This window comes from Squalius cephalus (assembly GCF_949319135.1).
Source record: "Squalius cephalus genome assembly, chromosome: 3".
Taxonomy (NCBI): domain Eukaryota; kingdom Metazoa; phylum Chordata; class Actinopteri; order Cypriniformes; family Leuciscidae; genus Squalius; species Squalius cephalus.
The window spans coordinates 28,335,150-28,357,984 of record NC_137124.1 but is presented as its reverse complement, the minus strand read 5'-3'; the positions used below and the strand labels follow the sequence as shown (position 1 = coordinate 28,357,984).

General features: G+C 38.9%; 1 protein-coding gene across 4 annotated transcripts in view; it reads left to right on the top strand.

The window, feature by feature from the left end:
* Window positions 1-22,835, top strand: part of rbm33a (RNA binding motif protein 33a) — a 60,603-nt gene that overhangs the window by 9,013 nt on the left and 28,755 nt on the right. For 2 of the 4 annotated variants that reach the window (XM_079865635.1, XM_079865632.1), the window contains exons 6-16: window positions 5,165-5,287; window positions 5,371-5,557; window positions 6,256-6,551; window positions 8,640-8,964; window positions 9,455-9,516; window positions 11,864-11,990; window positions 12,157-12,506; window positions 14,515-14,799; window positions 15,769-16,050; window positions 17,296-17,901; window positions 21,973-22,137. In XM_079865635.1, coding sequence (XP_079721761.1) covers window positions 5,165-5,287; window positions 5,371-5,557; window positions 6,256-6,551; window positions 8,640-8,964; window positions 9,455-9,516; window positions 11,864-11,990; window positions 12,157-12,506; window positions 14,515-14,799; window positions 15,769-16,050; window positions 17,296-17,901; window positions 21,973-22,137 — 2,808 coding nt within the window. The remainder of the gene's footprint in view (window positions 1-5,164; window positions 5,288-5,370; window positions 5,558-6,255; window positions 6,552-8,639; window positions 8,965-9,454; window positions 9,517-11,863; window positions 11,991-12,156; window positions 12,507-14,514; window positions 14,800-15,768; window positions 16,051-17,295; window positions 17,902-21,972; window positions 22,138-22,835) is intronic. The other 2 variants (XM_079865633.1, XM_079865634.1) reach the window with 2 other exon arrangements.

Sequence of the window (22,835 nt, the reverse complement as noted above, 5' to 3'; positions counted from 1 at the left end):
ATGTCAGTAACACTTCTATAAATGACAGTTTCTTATCAGTTATTGAGGTAAACATGCCTAAAGTACCGGAAAAACATACCGTTGGGTATCGGCACTGAATTTCATGTACCGGTACTGGTGTCGGTACCGGTTAAAATGTGAACGGTACCCAACCCTAATCTTAACTCAGATGTTGGTTTTTTAAAGGAATTTTCTACAACTTCAACGTTCTACTCAAGCTCAATGCCAAGGGGATTCTTTAGTTTCTGCTTTTTTGGGGGTTTGGAGGCTGGGATATTCTCCTTAATGTTTTGTTTTGTACCGAAGAAAGAAGTGCTAAGAAAATACAAAACACTCACTTGAATGTGTAGTACAAACTGACTTACTTTCCTAAAGCATAATTGATGCAACAGATGTGGAAAAGTATTTTGCTGTCAATACAAAGGTGATAAACCACCTTTGACAGCTGTTTGTTGCACTCTTGAAGAATATTGCCATTGCTTAAAATTCAGCTTTAAATTTTGTTTTCTTAGACCGTATGATATCTCTGTTTACAAGGTCGTTTAGCTTCCGGGGCTTAGCATCTTTGTGTTTACTGTTATCCAGAGTTAATGTGTGGAACGGTTTAAAGGATTAAGCATTTTCCCTGTAAGTGGTCAGTTCATGTGCTTTGTGCAGGATTCGTGTCATAGTCATTTTGGTCTCTGTCTGTCTGACTTTCTGTGCTATGCTTAGTGTACAGTTCTTTAGATTCGCCTTCTGTCACCCAGCAATTCTTTTATTGTCCTCTGTATTCATTGTATGAATCTTAAAGACTTTATGGGCTTGTCATAAATACCAGATGATTGGGGTTTAGCCATGACAAAAATCACATTTTGTGATGTCTGAGGTTACAATTTTGAAAATGTAATGAAACAAGAGTAACATTGTATCATGTGTTAGGCTTGCTGCGATAGTCAGTGTTCACGATGAGCTGAACGAGAGTCGCAGCACAGATCAGCAGAAGGTATCAACATCTGGGTGATGACCGGCATAAATGACTGGTCATATTGGAGCATCCGGCACTCGCATAGAACAAAGTTTACAAAGTTTTTACTGTTTTGTCCACGTTTTTTTCAACCGTCGCTGTTGTAACGTATTGGGAAGCCAGAATGTTTCCAGACAGGATATTTATACGATGCAGGCGGCCGCTCTATCAGCGACTTGTCTCCTTCGCTTGCCATGCTAAACTGCAACAAAACAACTTGTGAGGAACTGTGATGTCAGCAACAGATTTATATACACAACAGTTGATTGGACAGATACTCTTACCTGAAACGCATGTGGAGCGTATCCATCGACAGAAACATACATTAGAGGAACTCTGTCCGTTTTATGTGTTGTTTTTTTTCTTCCCCCACGAGCCATATTATAGATGCATCGTCAGATTAGAGATGAACCGCAATGCAAGTGTGTGCTGAACCATGAGTGAAGAACGGAATGGTCCTTTTTTACAGAGAGCCGTTGCACCCCCAGAATGTAAAAATGATTAATGAATTTTCCAAAATTTTTATTTCAGTGTTCAGGGACCTTGATAAACAAAATAGAAAATGTTTGGTGTACTGTGGTCATGGAGCATCAGGGTTAGTCACTTTACACAAAGACACAGAGACTGATACAATCCTGCAGGAATCAAGGCTCATCAGCAGGGACGGACTGACAATCTGTGCGTTCTGGAAAAGTCCAGAACGGCCGTCCAACCGAGGGCCGTCGGCACAAAAAAAAAAAAAAAAAAAAGTATAATAAAGCAATATGAACAGCCAACAGCAGGGGCACTAATACGATCACTTATATGCTACGTGTAAAAAACAACAACTGAGGAAGAAGAGTCGGCCTATAGCCACTGACAGAAAGTTAGTTTTATAAGGCTGCACTTTTAAATTTGCTTACATTATATTTGAATAGCAGTGGTCTCCAACGTTGTGCCTGTGAGTTGCCCGCTAAACACATTCTATAAATAGCCCCAACTTGCCGTCGGGGTTCCAGACTTCGAATAAATGGTATAATTTTTGCGACCTTTTCAACTAAACGTTTCAATTTGAACTTTTGCCTCTACAAAATTACCCAACTCTCTTTGATTATTCGCTGTCATTTGCGTTGCGTATGAGAAACATCAAATGGCAAACGCTCAAAAAGCGGAACAAAACTTGTTTGATCTGAGCAGCGCATTATTAGCTCGGCCCAAAAAACAGCGATCGCGGCCAAAGCACGTTACGCTGATCTCGATCACGCGGACATTATTACACAGCTGCGGGATCCACTGAGAAGCATTTAAATTCAGCGCAGAATTCTCTATCTCTATTATAAACCCACAAATGACTATGTGATTTAAGCTTGTAAAAAGCCAGATGAAACAGCGCTGATATTCTCAACATATTGACGCAAAAAAAAAAAAAAAAAAACAGGCAAAACATTGTTCCAAGAACAAACCAGTTAGAAGACATTTCACACCAAAACTTATGAATTAACTTTAGTAATGTGCCTGTATTCATATTAAAAATGCTGTTATATTAATATAGTCATGTAAAATGTAGCCTAATGCAGTAATGTTTTGTTTAGAAGTTATGGCAGTTTTTTTTTTTTTAGTTTTTTTTTTTTTAATTTATATTTATACTAAATGTTTGGGCTACTGTTTTTGATAACACATACAATAGGTTTATAGAAAATCAACAAAAAAATCAATAAATATTTTCATAATTTTTCAGGATTTTTTTTTTTTTTTTTTTTACGCTTGTAAGTCTGAACCAGAATATCAAGATATTTTATTATTTCCCATATGATGGTGAAAAGTAAAAAAGCTTCACCATGTTATGTATAATAAATATTGGAGTAGCCTATAAGAAATAAAAATTCCTTCTAGATTATTTTATCCCTTGAGGTAGCCCTCGCACACAAAAAGGTTGGACCCTGGTATATAGTAACTATATATTTTATAATTAATTTGGGGTTACTGTAGCCAGTGACATTTCATTATTTGTATTTTATGGCATTGTACATTTTTTGTTTTTATTTGAAGGCTGAGGCTTCATTAATAAATACAACCCCAATTATCATCATTTGTTTTGAGATGTTACTTGCTGTGAATACCTTGTCTGATAGGCTACAGTATTGTGGCATATAGTATCAGGACATCCTGGCTAGTGTCAGTCGCACACGGCTAGAGGCGAATGGCCGGATGATGGGCCTATTTGGGAGAAAGTCCAGGGCTGTTTTTTAGCCCCAGTCCGTCCCTGCTCATCAGACTGCTCCTTTTGTTCTGCCTTTCATTGACCTTTAATGCGGGACAGATGTCGTTGATCATTCTGCCTGTCCAGGTGATCGCTTGATCACTGGTGTCCAGGGTAATGCTGACAGGTGCACAGAGGGCTTGCCCTCAAATCGCATTCACACACAGTTTGTCTGTTCAATGCCAGTTTCTTTATATTTCTGTACATTATTCTAGTCTTATTGTTGTTACTGCTGAGATCAGGATTCACTGTAGAAAAATGACCTGGAGAGTTTTGTAATAGAAGCTGTATGCTTCACACGTTTTCTCAAGGATATGAATAAAAAAACACTGTCTCTTCAAATATACGTTTGCTTGAGCACTGTTGACTCTCCATAGCAGTGAAATTTATGTTGTCCAAATATATTATAAAAGGTGCAACAATAATACCTATAGAAATATGTGCTAGTGCCTAAAGGTGAAAAGTTAGTCGCTGTACTCTAATATATGTACATGGCTATAAGTAAGAAATTATGACATTGCATCAGATTGCATCACAATATTTTTTTCCATATTGATCGATATTGATATTTATCACAAGATATAATTTGATAACGCTGCCAGCTGGAAGAGTCCCTTGACAATGACCAAAGCCTGGAGAAACCAGAGGGTTCATTAATTACATTTTAAAATACAGTTTTAGAAAATATATATATATTTTTCTTCAAAAATAGAATAACACAGTGTAAACTTTTAACTGTGCACTGCAAACATGTTTTTTTTTTCAGTACCTTGTCATGACAAACATTTTGACTGAGCTTTGAAATGCATTTGCCTACATGTTAGTCAGACAGTTACACATCTAGTATACAGTGATGTAACAAACAATATATATTTTTTACCAGTGTTGTCACAATGTAATTTGGATTGATAAAATGGATTGAATTCCAATGTACTGGTACAATGAGGTCATTTTTAATTTGTAAAGTATTTAGTTCACTATAATATCCAAAAATATCCCTGCAAACATGACTATATGAGAGTGATTTCAGATTCCAACAGCCAAAGTAAAATCTCAATTTAAAGAGTGAAGTGTGTACTTGAGCAGAGGGAAATGGGTTAGAGGACCTGTAAGCTATAACAGGTGGACAGAAACAGGATCTGTAGGAATAGCTGGGGATGGAGACAGTACCTGTGGTGGATGATTGAAGCAGAGATGGGCACAAAACCTGTGAGGAGGGAGACAAGACCGGTGGTGTAGGATGTGAGGTTCAGCAAGGTAGTCAGCAGAAGCCGTGTGTGCCCGTCTCTCCGGATGCTTTTGTACATTCTGTGCTCGAGCGTGTGTGAGAATTTGCTCAAAGTCAGATGATGATATTTTCCCTGTCAGTGAGCTATGTGTGTGCTGGAGCTTTCTTTGTGTCTGTTTGTTGTGTGAGTGTGTGCATGTGAGTGAGTGTGTGTAAAGACAACACAGTCAATGATATTTTCACCACCACTGAGCCGTGTGCGTGTTTATCTCCCATTCTCTGTGTATCATGTCAAACATTTACATCTCATTGAATTTCAAATATCAGCAGGAATGGTAATAGGGAATAGTAATGAGACTGGGCTCCCACTGTTATGCTAATTTAGGAAGACTCCCCTTCAGCGCCCCCTCCCCTCCCCTCCCCAACTTCAGAATGCTGCACTGGGCCTTTCTGGCCTCTCTCTCAGATGTGGCATTAACATTTTCATTCAGAAGTGATTTTGCTTCATTCTAATGTTTTATCTTCATCAGTGTCATTTGTGGCATTGAACAGGTTCTGGTAGTGCCGACCTACGACACGGTCCGGAACAGGTGTTTCAATCCATAATAAACAAGTGATCTGTTTAGCTCTGATGTTCTACTCCTGCTTGAATTTCCATTGAATGGAGTAAATATTTGTTTGTTCTTCGCAGGTGGATGAATACCCGACTGAGTATAGTGAAGAGCAGACTGACAGACAGGAAGTGGCTGAGGAGGAGGAGCATGAAGAGGAAACTGGGGAGCAGGACAGCTCTCAGGTCACAGATTTGGAGGAGGTAAAGAATGGCTGCTTCAGACTTTTGTGCCCTTTCGTGGAGATTGCGTAAGTCTGATGATTTATGTGTGTTGTATGCTTCAGGTGGAGAATGAAAACGACCCAGAAGCTGAGCCAGAGCAGGATGCAGATGTAAAGGAGGAGTCTGATGAGGAAGAGGAAGATGCCGAAGAATCTAGACGTCTGCGATTTAAGACGGAGCGTAAAGATGACACGGTGGTCAGGCTGTCTGATGCTGCCAGTAAAAGAAGGAACATCCCAGAAACATTAGGTAAGGAATTAACATGAAGCACCTTTTTGTACTGTTACAGGTTTAAAAATCTCATATGGTCTTGTTTTGAGTAATCTGAATTATTTTAGATTCTACAGTTCAATTATTTATTTTTATGATTTGGCTGCACCGGTGTGAGTGACTAGTTGTACATTTGATTAGGTCATTAAGACCCATCCCTAAACTTAACTACGTCTTCCTTTAAGTCAGTAAGGCAGACCTACTGGATTAACATGACATAACAATTAATATTCATGAGAAAAGCCTACCTAGTTATACAGTCTTGCCAAAATATTTTTGTTTGTAAGGTGATCAGTGAAGGCTGTTGTTGTTTGGTGTGAGGTGAACAGAAAATATTGCTCAAATATTTTAACTTGACAAGTTAATTAATGTCTCTGTATATCTTGTAAGTGTTTATAATAATAATAAAAAAGTTTTATTTTTATATTGTCACAGTAACTTTCCAGACTTTTTTTTAGGGTTTAACTTGAGGGCCCAAGTGCTTAAACAAAAATATGATATTAAAATTATTTTATTATCATCATCCTATTTATGAGCAGTATAAAAAAGGCTAAATTGATCCTCAAAAATAACTTTTGAAAGATGGTTTAGGTGATGGTTTAGTTGTTTTAAACCATGAATTGTTTCATTTGTCAGAATCAAATAAATCTGGATCTTTGTTTTGTCTTTCCTTTCAGAGCTCTCTGAGGAAGCTAAAGCAGACCTGCAGGAGTTTGAGGAAAAGGAACGTCAGAGGAAGCAGGGCCGTTTTGGAGGACGAGGAAGAGGGTGGCCACGAGCAGATGGAATGAGGGGAGGAATGGCAGGTAGAGGTGGGATCAGGGGAAGAGGAGGAGCAGGAGGACGTGGAGTCGGTGGAAGAAGCGATTTCCCTCTATTTGGAATGGGAGGTTTCCGTGGTGATGGAGTTGGAGGTCAGGGGAGAATAAATGAGCAAAGGCCTCCACTGATGCAAGTGAATTTGGGAATGCAGGTAAGAAACTGACGGGTCTCTGAAATGGCACAAAATCTGAATGCTTCTACTGAACCTGTTCATCAAGTGATTGATGACAATGTGAGATAGGACACTCAAGACTTGCACATAAATTTTCATCTTGTAAGAATCCACTGTCTATTGAACATATTTTGCTGGACTACTTTTACCCCTTTGAGGAACTTGTTTTATTCTGTTGATACTTTTGAAAAGGTTTTTAACCAAGTAAATACAAATCTAGTCTTAAGGTTTTTAGAAAAATGAATCTTAAACTTTTTTTCTTTTTTTTTTTTTGGAATAACCAAACCTGGCTGTCACCATGAACAAAAATGGAAAGAAAAACAAAACTGAACCTGTTCTAATAACATTAATAAAAATGTGTGATATGATAGCTTAAATTAGATTTTAGAGATGCTCCAATGGACCCTTTTCACATTACTGGCTCCTAATAATAATATTAGGATGTTTTACGTTTAAGTTATCTTTGAAATTATAACTTAAACGTAAAACCAGTATAACAAAAAGTGTTTGTGGAAAACATTGCCTACATGGCTTTACATTTCCTGATTGTTGCACACAGAGTTACATACACTACTGTTCAAAAGTTTAGTCAGTAAGATTTCTTTTAGAAGAAATGAATACTTTTGTACATCAGGATGCATTAAATTGTGACAGTAAAGACATTTATAATGATACAGAAGATTTCTATTTCAAATAAATGCTGATCTCTTGAACTTTCTATTAGAATATAATTCTAGAAGTCAAAGAATTCTGAAAACAGATGTATCACTGTTTCCAAAAATATCCAACATAATTCAACTGATAAGAAGAAATATTTCTTGAGCACTAAATCAAGGATCTTGTGGCATTGAAGACTGAAGTAATGATTTCTGAAAATTCCGTTTCAGCCTTGCAGGAATAAATGACATTGTAAAACATAATAAAATAATAGAGATAAAAATATAATATATAATATAACATAACATAATATAAAATAGAGAATAATTATTTTAAATTGTTTTATTGTTTAAATGTTTTACTGTACTACATTGATTATGTAAATGCAGCATTGGTGAGCATAGAGACTTTCAAAATCATTAAATCTTACTGACCACACTCTGCAGTGTATAAACAGTAACATTGTTTGCAACAGTTGGACACAGCTTTAGTAGTGACAGCTATTCTGTTTGCAAACACATATTTTAACTTGAATGGTCAGGCAATGGGATTGATCCTTTTGAGGCTATTGAAGATTTTGAATCAGTTTTAGATGATGGTTCTTTGACTTGTCATGTCTCATCCTTGTGGACTGGAATCAGTTTGCTTTTGAGTAAAAGTCAATTATCACTGTTCTCACTCCTCCTCTTATCCATGTTGATATATGGATTATGGCAAATAACTTGGCGGGAGTCCATTGAGGAAGCATTACACCAAATTAAATTTGTACTTTGCTGAAGGATTTAGCTTCCTGCGCTTATTTTATTATTAAATATCTGTCGAGGATGTAATCCCTTTGCGCTTGAGCTGTTCGTTCGAACGTTCGTGCTGCACCTTTTTCTTTCTTTTTTTAAAGCTGATTTTCTTTTATGGAGAAGGAAAGCCTTTTCAGGCTTTTGACACAACTTGTCATTCCTCGACATTGATATGTTATTTTACGTTATGCTTCAGACAGTGCTATATAGTGCACTGTTGTAATGATTTAATCGAGTCCACTTCTGTCTATGAGTTGTCATATAAAGTACAAGTTGTCTTCATCTGATGATGAGTTAATAAATATAGTGTGCTTACATGTGCAAGGCTTTCTGAAATAGACTGCAATATGTATCTAGTTTGGGGAGTCAGTTTTTCACTCATCATATGAAATATGTTAGGACACAGACACAGTGCATGTTTTGTGAGAGAGTACTCTAGCATTTTGTATTTCGCTTAGATTCAGTCGCAGTCACATGGCTCTTATGATTGATTACTTGATTCAAGGTCACAACACTACAAGATAATGATTTTTTGGGGGTGAAAGAGAGAAGGCTTATGCTATTGATTGATGATCTTTTTGTTTTCACACTCTCTCTCTCTCTCTCTTTTTTAAAGCAGCAGCTCAGAATGACTCCTCCGCTCCAGCATCACCACCATCAGTCGCGTCTGCCTGGTGCGAGAGGCACTGGAGGTCCTGGGCTATTCCCAGATCCAGGCACCCCGATCCCTCAGCAGCCGCTGCAGCTGTTGATGCCACACCTGGCCCACCGTTCCCCGGGGCCCAGAACACAACACGACACGCATGGACTGCGCTTGTTGAACTCACCACCACGGCACTCGCACGCACATCCCAACCAACACCAGCAGCATCAACAGCACCACCCCAAGAACATTCACATTAACCCTCACTTCAGAGGACCCTCATCCTCACCTGTGCAAGGTATGGCCCCAGAGACAAAACCAGCGACCCGATATTCATATATTTGGGTCGATAGAAGCTGTTTGAGCATCTGCTGTAAAATGTTTGACCTGTTAAAGTGCCTATTCCATGTATATTTTTAGGCTTTTCACTACTGACTGATGCTTACTCACATTTTCACTCAGGTCCTTTAAAGAGTCCCCCCACTCTGTAGGCAGCCCATCAGCATTAAACCATCTTTCTGAAATGCACACATCTGCGGAGGTGAAATTACTCCTTTTGAGTGTCAGTTTATCTCATTAGGTGGCCCAGTCTGCACGCGAGAGAGAGATGCACAGTTTAATCAGCAGAACAGCCCTGTCTCTGTGACCAGCTGTGACAAACCATGGTTTAGACTTGTGGCAAGAAGAGACTTTTATGGTGTCCGTGTTACGCCGCCCCACTCTCTCGTTCTGCAACCCTTTTTCTGTCTGTCTGACTCATGCTTTTTCTATTTCCATTTTAATCTCAGTTCCCTCAATGCCTCCTGTGCAGAACCAACCGAGGCCTAACATCACGCAACAGAGACTCCCGGTAAGTTACCTCACATTGCTTTGAGTTAGAATTAAGTGGTTTTGCTCTGCATATCACTGCAGTATGTTACGGTCAACATCATGGTATTTTCTGAATTTGACTGGCCCGTAGTCAACGAAACCAACATTTGTCTTGCTGTGTAGAAGGCATGTTTCAAAAAAATGTCTCATATGTGGGAAAGATCTGCCAGTTGAAATCGAAATGGAGACCGTGAAAACTCAGAACAGATGTAAAAGCCCTTTACTGCCTGTAAGGATGTAGAGGAACCATCAGGCAGCTGCCCGTGCTGTGGCTAAAGTGATTACTGCTAAAGGAGACCATCTCACACCCCTCCCAAATCTCCCCAGTTCTCTTCTCTGTCCTCACTGATATAAATACTTTGGTTTTCCCTTTTACTGTTGCTGTCAAAAGGATGTATAATTCAGTGTTTCAGTATGACAAATGGCTGTTACAGGAACCCTGTGCAGTGTTACATGCTAAAGTTTTATCTAAAACTGTTTTAAACGTTTTTCTATTTTTTATATAATTCTTATCAAATGTTTTTTATGACCTCTATCCAGACTACATGGATTATTAAAAAATTTATATTACACCACTGGACCATTTAACTGCAAAAAAGCATATAATGATCAGTCACATCACCTACAATACACCTTCAAATTCATAAAAATTTGAACCTAAATTCCTGATGGTGAAAAGGAAAGTTAAAGTTGATGTCCATGTTATTTGTCAACTATTCATGTACTGCGATCCCTAGTTTGGGGACACTGTGGACACTTGAAATGGTTTGTTGTCCCTAATCTTGCTGAATAGAAAAAGTTCCACACACACATTCATGACACATTTCCAGCTGTCTGTCTCCCATTGCCAGTCTGGTACAGACAGGACACCATTTAAAATGCCAATGGCATTTTGCAGGGAGCAGCGTCCATTAGCCCTCTAGGCACTTAATTATCATACATTAGCATACGATCACATCTCATCTTACAATAGGCTGATCCACAATTTCTCTATGAATATTTACTACTGCAGAGTTTTTGAATATTAATCTCCATGCTACATATTTATATTGTATTTTATGTTTGATGCTGTTCATAACAGAAAAATGATAAAACTATTTAGTAAGTCCATAGCCTGTCTTAATTTTGCAAGTTAGTACAAGTTTAAAGTTTGATTTTCTTTTGTTAGTAAGATTTATTGTAGTTTAAGGATAAATTGCTTTTAGTATGTCATAAAATAGTACCAGCTCTCTCTCTCTCTCTCTCTCTCTCTCTCTCTCTCTCTCTCTCTCTCTCTCTCTCTCTCTCTCTCTCTCTCTCTCTCTCTCTCTCTATATATATATATAGAGACAAATTATTAAAGTTTTTATATATATATATATATATATATATATATATATATATATATATAAAAACTTTAATAATTTGTCAGATACCTGAACACTGAGCAGCAGAAATGAAGAATGTGCCGGGTGTATTTTAAGACACAAGAGGCTTGTCTCCAAAATGGCAGTAGCCCGTGTTTGGCATTTGTCTTTCCCACTCCCTCTCTATCTCACAGGCAGATCATAACTGGTTACATATTGAACAGATCCATGGGTATTTACGAAAGATTAGCCCCCAGAAAGGACATGCTCCTTTTATCAAACGAATGCAAACTTGCAAAGGTATTGTGAATGTACTTAAGCTCCCATTGTGTTACAGGAGCTGACCTTTTGAATAGAGCAATGAAGTCCACAATAACAATGTGATTCTCTCTCGCTCCCTCCTGGCCATTGCTTAGCTAAGCTGCCTGATTGACTTTCTGTTAAGCAACTTGGCTGGCCTTGGTGACACTCACTGGCCGACTGAAGATCAGAGCTGGAAACGTGGATTAAAAGTTTGATTGCATCTTAAGTCATTTATAATGAGTAAAGAGGTGCAAAGCATCACAATTTGCTGGAGTGTGGCCCCTTTGAACGAAGGCTAATTTCTTAAGAGCTAAGGATATTTTCAAAGAATAAAGGAGAGAGGATTCACATTCAACTCCAGGATTAGTAAGGATCGTTATCTTTCTTTCCTCTGGAAAGGTAGAGAGGGGATTTTGAGTTTTATGAGCAATGGGTTAGGTAAGCACTGAGAACGGATAAAGATTTGTAATTCAAGGGTGTATGCAAAACGCTTTCTTTCTACCTAAAAGATTTCTCAGTGGTATAAGCTGATGTTTATGATCTTAATATGAAGAGCTAAATTTAAAAAGATAAGGAGCACAAATAAGAAGCTTTTTGGCTTTGAAACTCATGTCAACAGTAATGATATTTGCTGGAATAGTCATGTTTTCATTTTTGCCGTTTTCTGTCCTCCTCCAGGCTCCTCCTGATTTTCAGCAGCATCTCCAAGGGAATTTTGGCCCACCTCAGCGGCCTCTACCCTCCCAGGAGCAATGGAGAGGACCACCACCACATCACCAAGATCAAGAGCACTACTTCTCTGGTGGTAAGGTCAAATAAAGGTGGTCACACTAGTTGCCTGCATAGACTGTACCTGCATTGTCTTGTATATATCTGTTTTGAAGCGTAACATTAACAATGTCAGAATTTATGCTGTTGGTTTCTGGCTTCTCGTTCACGTTATTTTTCTTCCTTTCTTTTCTTATTTCTAGAACCACGTTTTTCAGGCCAGCACATGTTTGACCAGCCAGGCCCTGCCCCCCTCATGAATAACAGTGTTCTTCCGATTTCGGGGCAAGGCCCTCCGTCTTTCCCCCCTCAAGGGGGACTCGGAGGTCCTGGATTTGGTCCTCTGGGGCTCGGGCAGAACCAAGGGCCTCAGGGAGAAGGTGCTTTCCAGAGAGAACCCCTTCGGCCGGGTCTGGCCCCTCATCATGCAGGCCCTCCAGGACCCCATGGCCCCCGTGCCTTTGTGGGTCACAGACAGCCCTTCTCGCCCCAGCAGCAGGGACCCCCTTTTAGCCCCCAGCACATGCTGTTTGGTATGCAGGTACGCCAGAGAGTAAGTTGGTTTACCAGAAATCTGCATGGCCTTAGCGTGATGAACATTATATTTCATGTTAATTTACAGCATGGCATGGAACTAGCATAAAAACTATTATTCTGAGTGTTATTTGTTTTACTTTTTTTATCTGTGTTCACAAATTTTATGATGTGGTAAAGTCTCAGTCCTGTAATTTAATTCAGGAAATATTTCAGCTGTACACTACAATTCAAAAGTTTGAGGTTGTCAAGATTTTTTTTCGTGTTTTAGAAAGAAGTCTCTACATTCACACTGTGAGCCTTAGTACTCAATTCAGATTTATTGCTCAGATCCGATTATTTGGTAAAGCTGTTCACATTGACATAAATGTGGCCAATATCAGACTCCAGTGCGAACAGATCATGGTCCTGAACTGACCCATATGTGCAAAAGAACGATAAAAATGTCACACACACTGTCATACGGAAGTAAAAACGGAGAACATTGAAGTGATTTACGTGTTTATTTATAGTATGATTTGCCACCGAACCCAGCAAATTTAAGCACAGGCAATATATAAAACAAAGAGGAGGATGCAAAAAAGAGCAGAGTTTTTAAACATTTATGATATGTGCCCTCGTGTTTTTCTTGTGTGTGTATATATAGAGCTGTCACTGTAATACTTGTGAGCTCTGACACATCACTGTCCTTCACTGACTACCTTTCGCAACTGTCTTGATAATGTCGGGTATGTAAAATCTTTGAAATGACTCGCACGAGCACAGAATTGTGACAAATGTTGCTCTAAAGCGAGGTAAAAGTCGCATGAATCCCGATTTTGCCCACCAAGGGTGCATTTATTTGATCAAAAATACAGTAAAACAATAATAGTGTATAATAATATTACAGTTTAAAACAGCTGTAAAATATATTTAAGTAGAAAAAAGTATGATTTATTCCTGTGATGGCAAAGCTGAATTTTCAGCATCATTACTCCAGTCTTTAGTGTCACATGATCCTTCAGTAATCGTTCTAATATGCTGATTTAATGCTCAAGAAAAAATTCTTAATGTTATCAATTCTATCAACATATGTGCTGCTTAATATTTATAATTATGTATTTATTCTATTTTTTCAGTATTCTTATAGTATAATATAAAGATTAAAATAACAGCATTTATTTGAAATTGGAAATATTTTGTTAGATTTTAATTATCTTTAATGTCACATTAATGTAATGCATCCTTACTGCATAAGTATTCATTTCTGTTGAAAAAAATCTTACTGACCCCAAACTTTTGAATGGTGTTGTACATGGCACAGAGTCATACCTAAGGTGTTTTAGTTTGGTTCAAAACAAGTTTCAAATTTATACATAGATGTTAGTTGTGAAATGTAGGTGTTGTGTAGTGGTCGACTGAGCAGGGAGAAGCTGCTGTCTTCAATCCAAGCAGCAGACAAGACTGCCCTCTTGTGTTAGACCTGTTTGTCAGTTCATGGTTATTTAAGGTCACTGGGTTAGTTGTTACACATCAGATGTCTGTCTCTCTTTCATGAAAATAGTTTCTCTTGATTCTCATCAAACACAAATTGGTGTTATTTTTCTTTACTTGACATATTAACTGGTTTTACCTGTCAGTTCAGCCAATAGTGACAAGGAACACCAAATTATTTGTACTTAAATATATACTATAACTACTTAAATATTATACTATGCTGAATTCCTGAGTACTCTGTGTATGATGATTGAAATCATGAATTGGCCTTAAACAATTACATTAAAAAATTGCAAAATGTTGTTTTCAAATCCATTTATTTCATGCACGGATTGTTTCTGACAGCGTTGCACAAGTTCGCGGCGCCATCTGCGGGACACCCTTGGCATGTTTCAAAGCGCTACATGAGAGTAAAATTCTGCGTTGAAGCGGTGTTACTTGCCAGTTGCCCCAGTTCCTTCTATTTTGTCTTTAGCTGATCACATGCCTGTTTCATGCACATTTGATCATAGGCCTCACTTTGGCTGTGTTCTTGTTTTTACGGTATTCAGGGTCTATTGCAGCAGCCCCTTCACCATGATCCTTCACTATCCCATCAGCCTTTGCACCAGCAGCAGCACCAGCAACATAGACAGGACTTGCCCCCACAGGGCCTGCCTCACTCCCAGCCTCCACCCCAACACCAACAGCACCACCAACATCACCCAAGGGATCACCATCCCATGGTGCACCTCTCCCAGCCCCATTTCCGCCAGTCGATTCAAAGTAGCCATAGACAGATGCAGTCCCGACCACAGGGCAACCAGCAACGAAACAATCACGCCAGGCCCAGAATGGTAAGCCTTTCAAATCTGTATTTGTTGCAGTAAGCAAGAGGTCAAGAGCAATATTGATTATAAATTAGGAGTTGAACGACTTCAACGTCGACTAGTCACTGGTGACGTCTTTAATGAACAAATAAGCCCGAACCTCGAGCTGAGATTTGAACATGGGTTGCCTTGTGCACAGCTGTGGTATATAATGCAGCACTGCCCACAAGGCTATTTCTCCTTCATAACAGCTTCTTTTTTTTTTTTCAGTTCTTTTGTCGTTATATTTCACACAGATTTCTGCTTGTTCTAAATCAAATACAGATATAGTAGCAGAGTAATGATTACATTTATATGAATGCATTAGTGAGAGAGGGGTTGCGTGTGAATTAATTCTACCTGGCAGCGTCTCTCTACTAATAGAGAAGCTGTGGATGTTAGTTTGAAAAATATACTAGAACTTTTCAATTTCTAAGCTATTTTATTGATAAATCACAGAAGTGTTGACAAAACATTTCTGCACTACTGAATGTTTTTGTGTGCGCGCGGATCTACCACGTGATGTGCGATATTGTGTGTGTGTGATTTTAAAATGCATCTGCGCATTAACTTACATGTACAACAATCTGTTTAAAACGTGCGTTCACTCGATCAATTTTGAGCAACTAGATGGTATAATCAAACATATTTTGTGGAGCGCTCTCAAAGTATGCATTTATTTCTCATTTTAACTGTTGGAAACAGAGCGTAAAAGTGGACTTCAAGAGTTTCTTACCCTGTTGCACCCTCTATTGGCCATGGTCAGTGACTAGTCGACGGCAAGCTTAAAGCATCATGGTAGAGCATTAAAGTCGACTAGTCTGTGCAACCCGTATTATTAATATATATTTTATTTGGTCAAGGCAGGTTTTGATGGAAAACTGATTTTAGTGATTTTCAGTCTTGGCAATACTTATGAATGTCAACACATTTATCTGTCCTCCTCATCTTCTTCAGACGCCGCCTCCTCCACTGCAGCAGATTCCTCCTCAGCGCAACAGCAACCTTCGTGAGCTGCCCATCGCATCTAGCAACAATAATAACCGCCCGTCAGTGCCTAGTGGGCAAGCAAAGCCAGTTACACAAAATGTTAGGCAAGGGCAGGCTGCTCGTTCTGGACCAGCAGGGAGGGGAGGACCTGTGGCACTAGGACAGGGCTCTGCCAGAGCACCGCAGCAGCCCAGTGTGCCTGGGATGAAGACAGAGTGTCCAGCTGCACAGTCAAGCACCACTCCAGAGGTAATACTGCATAGCAGGACTATATACATTTGGGAGGGGTTAACATTCAGTATGTTTTCCACCCATAGACTTTTGCAATGGGAGCTATTTTAAATGCTGGAGATTTTCAATTTGAACAGCATTTTTGTACTGCAGTAACCTCATTAGTTAGTTTATGTGTAGCATAGTCCTATTACTGTTGTAGCTAATCGGCTCTTCTTATCGTGACTGTTCTTATACCGATACTTTCTTTAAAAGCTTTGTTTTTAACTGTAATCCAAAATCAGTACAGATTAAATTGTAGTTTTTTTTTTGTTTTAATAAAATGAATCTTAAACATCTTTAGTAGTTTGTAGGTTTTTTTTATTTTTATTATAACCTGAATTTTGCCATGAAAATGGCACATGGAATTTAGCCAAATTAAAGCATTTCAGTCTTTTCAGTCACTTTAATCTGACTAAAATCATACCAGTCCATTTTTTTAAAAGCAGGCTAATAGATCTAGATAATGCAATTGACCGTTTGCAAAGACTCGCCCCCTTTAGTTACTGTTGCTACGCCACTCTCAAGCCCCACCCTGTTCTCACGCAGTGAAAAATACATCGCGGAGCAGAGAGGACACTGACAACGTGCTGACAGGACAGACCAGACCAGGTTACTTTTGTTATGAAACAAAGTCACACCTTTCAAATTTGTTAATTTTTTTAAAGAAATTTAAACAATAAATACCGTTTTGTGGCTCTTTAATGTGTCTGACAGATTGCTGTAGAGCCTCGGTTAAAGCTACTCATGAACCGATCATCTCTCCCTTCTAGTTAATTTATAGCATCAAATAAACACGTAAGAAGGAATGTTGTTTTAACTGCGGAAAGATTTCAGTACACCGTTTTTCAAGTTCAAATCCTCCAACGTTAATCTACTAACTCTCCTGACTGCTTTGTTGGACAAAAATGGAGGATTCGGCTCATGGTGGATTATGATTGGTCAGATCGCCTGTCAATCAAACTCCCTGCGAAGGGTCAATTGTAGCTAAAATTTGTCCAGCATGTATAGATGTTAATTGGACTACAATTTGCCTTGGTGTTGTGCAATGTTCACTGAAAAAGGTGACATGGAACCTTTATTTAAGCCTTCATATTTTCGATTATGTATTGTGTATACTTTGACAGAGAAATGAAGCTGTAGCTTGAATTTACAATTGAATTTAATCAAACCAAAAGAAAAACTTGTTTTGCTTATCCTGAATTTATATTTGTCTTTGTTTAGGACCCAGATGAAGATGAGGAGACGCGTCAGTACAGACTGAAGATTGAGGAACAGAAGCGTCTGCGAGAAGAGATCCTCAAGCGCAAAGAGCAGCGCAGGCAGATGCAGGCTGGTGAGCGCAAAAGACAACTGATGGAACGAATCAGTGGCCAGAACCCAAACCAGACCCCACAAACGCAGACCCCTGCAGCCCAGACCCCTGCAGCCCAGACCCCTGCAGCCCAACCCCCGCAGCCGGTCCCTTCACTGATCTCCAACGGATCCCCCCAGAACCCTTCGTCAGGTCTTAATTCCCCTCGTCCGATTGTGAAGGCTCGTCTGCAGAACACTAAACCTCAGGCACAGGCTTCAGGCTGGTCTGCACCACAGAAGCAACAGAACCCTGGTCCTGATGCCAACCAGCAGGGCCAATGGCAAGCACAGCAGAAGAGGACCACGACCCCACAAAACACTCAAAGACCGGGTGCTGTTCAGACCAGCCCATTAGAAGGGCATGGCCTGTGTCAGCCTCAGCTCGGCGGAAAGAGAACAGTGATGCAAAGAATGAACAGCATAGAATCACCACAGGTTCCACAGAAAGTGCGACTAGTTAAGCTTCTGGGAGAGGTGAGTGAATTTGTTACCCGTTTAAACTCTAGATGTGATCTTTAAAGTTTATATGTCACAGATTTTCTTTCTTTTTTTAAATTTTTTATCTTTGCCCTTTGCTGATTTTCTTGAAATAGTAAACCAGAGCTCTTGAAAGAATAAATCAAAGGCAAGGAGGATTTCCAATTATTCCAAAAGTCAAGGAGTCTACTTTTTTGACCACTAAAGTTTTTAGAGCCAAAAACTGTTTAAAGTACAAAGTGAATTTCTCTTTTTGACAGAATCAATACCGAAGGTGGTCTCCATGCTGTGTTTTATGACACCACACTTAATTGATAGAACACTTTTACCTTTTAAGCCCATAAATGGCACCATCCTAGCATCATTAAAGTGAGTCGCTTGGCATTTGCGCCTTTACTTTGAGTGACAACCGATCCAGACATTCAAAAGGTTTGTGTCTTCTTTAAGTCAAGGTGCTATTTTATGAACCAAGTCGAGAAAGACCTAATAGAAGTTTATGTCGAGGTTTCAGCTACCCTTTTACATTAAGACTAGAGTTTGAGGTGGTTATGTACAAATCTGACAGGACATTTAATGCATCTCAACCAAGAAAAGGAGGACCCAAGAATGATTTATGGGCTCTAAGAGATTATTTGCTGTGTTGAATGAAGAGAAAACATCCTTTTCCAGTCTCCTGCCTGAAGCAAAGCTAAATATCTCCTTTGAGTGCTGGATCTCTGTGGATGAAGATAACTGTGTGTCAACTTAGTTAATAGAAAGCTACACACAGCTATCTGAAATGCTGTGACTCTGACTGACAAAGAGGAAAAAGGGGGAGGGGTGTCAGACTGAGAGAAGCTGATCCTCTAGGTGCTTCTCTTCTCCTGCTGTCAACCTCGGCTGCCTGACAATGTTATCTCTCTTTCTTGTTCTCCCTTCTAACTTGTGCTCGCTCGGTGTTACTCTCTTCATCTATCTCGTCTGGCCTCTTGCTTTATCCATCCATCACCTCATCATTGAAGTGTGTTAGAATAGGTGTCAGTCCGGGGACATCTGCAATTAATCTTCCTCGTCTATGTTGATATCCGTGTAATAATACCTGCGAGAGTCCGGGAGAAAGAGAGATGGCGGTTTGGGCGGATTTGTATTTTTCCCAGCTTAGCCGTACAGATAAGAGCAAATTAAATTTTCATCGGGAAGAATACAAAGCCTGCGCCTTACAAAAGCAGCATGGGGGATGGAGGTGACGGGGTGGGTGGGGGAGGGGGAGGTGCTTGTCAAGTGCCGTCACCCCGCCCCGGTGCATAGCAGCGGAGCATCTGATAGATGTAATCTGAATATGTGGATTTTGTATTGAGTTAGATTAATCCATTAACTCCCTCAGATGGAGACAGACAGAATAGAGATAATGCACATATTTTAGAAAAAGACAGATGGGAAGAAAAGGATGAGCATAGCATGGGTGGCAATTATGTCTTTGTTGTAGACTGAAGCAATGTGTCTATAGGGAGCATACTAATGTTTTACCAGCCTGAATATAAGCGGTCTTGCTTTCGGATAAGGAATACATGCTGATGTTTATTTCTCTTTGTAGTGGACAATATTACATTTAGGGACATCACTGGCATTGCTATCGGGTACAGCGCATGTACAGGATGTGAAGAGAGTTTCAACCAGTATAATAAAAAGTGTTTATAAAAAACATTGCCTACCCTACCTTTTAAAAGGAATAGTTCACTTAAAAATTAAAATTCTGTCATCATTTACTCACCCTCAAGTTGTTTCAAACTAATTTTTTTCTTTTGCTGAACGCAAAGGAAGATATTTTGAAGAATGTTTGTAACCAGTTAATGGACCCCATTGAATTTTTTTTATTTAGGTTAGAATAAATAAATAAAGAGCATTTGTTAATTTAGTTGTCATAGCGGAAAATGTAAAATTATTCAAAGAGGCCACTGGGGTAAGATGCCCCCTACCTGGGGCAAGAAGCCCAAACCCAATCAATCCCCCCAATCAATAAACTTTTGCAGATTGTATAAATGGCTTTTGATATTCTTTTTAATATTCTCAATTCACATATAATTTAGTGTCATGCATGTAAAATCCTAAATCAACTATTCTATTTAAAACTGTATTTTGAGCATTTCACACTGCACACTCCATTGACTTCCGTTCATATGCATGCAAATGCGTCAGACGGCAAACGCAAGCTCGTGAAAAGTTCTGTATTTCTCTGCATTCCAAAGTTCAAGTTTGGTGAACTCTGAGCTGCGAATTTACATCAAGTGAAGACGTTTGACCAGAAAAAGATCGATATGTCACAGCGTGACCTCTTGGCAGAATTAAAGAACGATATTTTTGCAGTAAAGTCGAGTAGATTGTATATTTTTTTACATTTTGAGTGTATTACTATTTGTTATATGTTGAATTCATGTTTACAAAATAGACGCTGCAAGGGTGCACGTCACGCCTAAAAGTTCACCAAACTTGAACTTTGGAAAGTAAAGCGCAGTACTGGTGCTTGTCTGTGAATTTCCTGTCTGTGTGACACACACATGACTCATGCGCACAGAAAGCCGCTTCAGACAGCGCTTGAATGGACAAAAACACACAAAATTATGCCAAAATGCCAGTTTTGTCGAGTATCCTCGCAAGTCTTAAATAAACGTAAAGAATTGTGAGAAAATGGAATATCAGATCCGCGTTCCGCATCAGGGCTTAAAGTGACAGCAGCCTAATAAACCTGCTGCTGTCTGTCATTAAGGATAATCAAAGAAAAGAAAAGAGAAAATCAATCTCTGCTCTTCACTGAATAACATTTGTAGCTTCAATAAGGATTAAGAATTAATCTATATCCTATTTAATTTAGGCCTATAAATCTTAAAGTACTGTTTACAAGGTTGCATGGGTCAAAAACAACTTTTTGCGCTTTATGACAGGGCAAGCAAAAAACTGAACTGGTCTGACTGGGCCAATAGAAAATATTGAGCCCTGGTATATTGAAAGGCACAAGTAAATGGGACATTTATTATAATGGGTTCACGTGAAGATTTTTTAAGTTCACTTAAATTAAAATTATATATATATTTTTAAAGCCTATGTTAAAATTGATCGCTTTTAATTGTACTGTAATACTTAATGGCTAAAATTGAGGGGGGAAAAATTCATAGAGACAATACAATACAATCAGTATTGATATTGGTGATACTGGCCTTCTTTCAAAGAAAGATGCCATTAAACAAATATTTAAAATATAGGCTACTGTCTTTGTTGTTTCTACATTCATTTGGAGATTAAATGTGAAATTATTGCAATATAAAAAATATAAAAAACGTACATTTTAGGTGCGATTAATCACGATTAATTACAGAATTTTTGTAGATTAATTCGGGTTTTTTTCCGATTGACAGCACTAAATGTATTAATTTGTATTAAATTGCATATATATTCATTGAACATATATTTTAATAGCAGCACTTATCCTAAAGGTCTAATTTTACCATATCAATTCAAAATAAAATTACATTTTCCCCAAAAAATCTAAAACCGTGTCCACAAGTCCCACATTTAGAAATAGAGTTTTAAATCTGGCCATTTTCAAGGCCTTTACCATCTAAAAACTGCCAGCATACTTTGAAAGGTTTTCCTAGAGATGAGGAAACAAAATTCCTGGGAATTTCGAGGAAGAGCCAGAGGCAGTTTGTGCAGTCTCAGGCAGGTCGTCCTCATCCATGGCATTAATGCTCAGAGGGGCAGTCATCACTGTTGTGGAAGATGTTTTATAAATTCAGCTTCACCTTATCCTCTGAAACTGATCACAGTATCATCCCAAAATCAGAAAGCATCACACCATGGAACAGTTTTGTCACTTATAATGTTGTTTGCTTATTCACTTATTCTTCTGCCACATTGTGTACACTTTGTAAACTCTAAGGCTTGGCATTGTATTAAATGATTGGTTTTGATATAAGCAGTTTGAACATTTGTGATAGTCAGACTTCAGCATGATGGACTGTCATGTTAATTTTGTGTGCCTTTGGGGATTTTCTTTGTATGGGTTATAAAATGTATCTGCTCTGTATTCTGTAGGCAGATGCCGGTCCCAACACTGGTCCGCCACAGCAACAGCAACAACCAATTGGTCGGCCTGCCCAACAACAGAGACTTGGTCCCATCAGGAAAGTTACCATGGCAACTGGTGGTGTACAAAATCAACAACAGGCAGGCCGTGGCGTGGCAAACCAAACGAACCGGGTATGACATTGAATCTGGATTACTCTCATAAGCCCTTAATTGGACAGGTGCACAATGCCATTTTGCACAGCTTACACTAAGCCCTGATACTAATGGTGCTTTCAAGTCATGTCGGACTTGGAATGAATGTATTTACGACTTCTTTAAGCCACGGTTCTCTGAGTTGGGGACTTCTGAATTAAAGCGTTATGGCGGTAGCTAATTGCTGTTGGTCATAATAAGCTGTAATTTTGGATTGTTTGAATGCACTTTGTTATAGTGTTGATAAAAACGATCAAACTTGCCAGAAAGTTACGCATGTACATTGCCCTCATCCAATATTGGCACCCTTGGTAAATATTAGCAAAGGTGGCTGTGAAAATAAATCTGCATTGTTTATCCTTTTGATCTTTCATTAAAAACATTCTCAAAATTCAAACCTTTTATGGAATTTAAACAATTGAAAGTGGATGGAAACTCGCATTATGAAATAAATGTTTTACTCCAATGCATGTTGGCCAAAATTATTGGCACCCCTAGAAATTCTTATGAGTAAAATATCTCTGAAGTATATTCTCATTCATATTTACTTTTTTTAGCACACCAGAGTGACTAGGAGCATGAAATTGTCCAGCCATGACTTATGAATGCTACAACTAGATGCTTAGCAACCGACAACCAATCGCGCTCCTTATATTCACGCGCTTTGGGCAGTCACG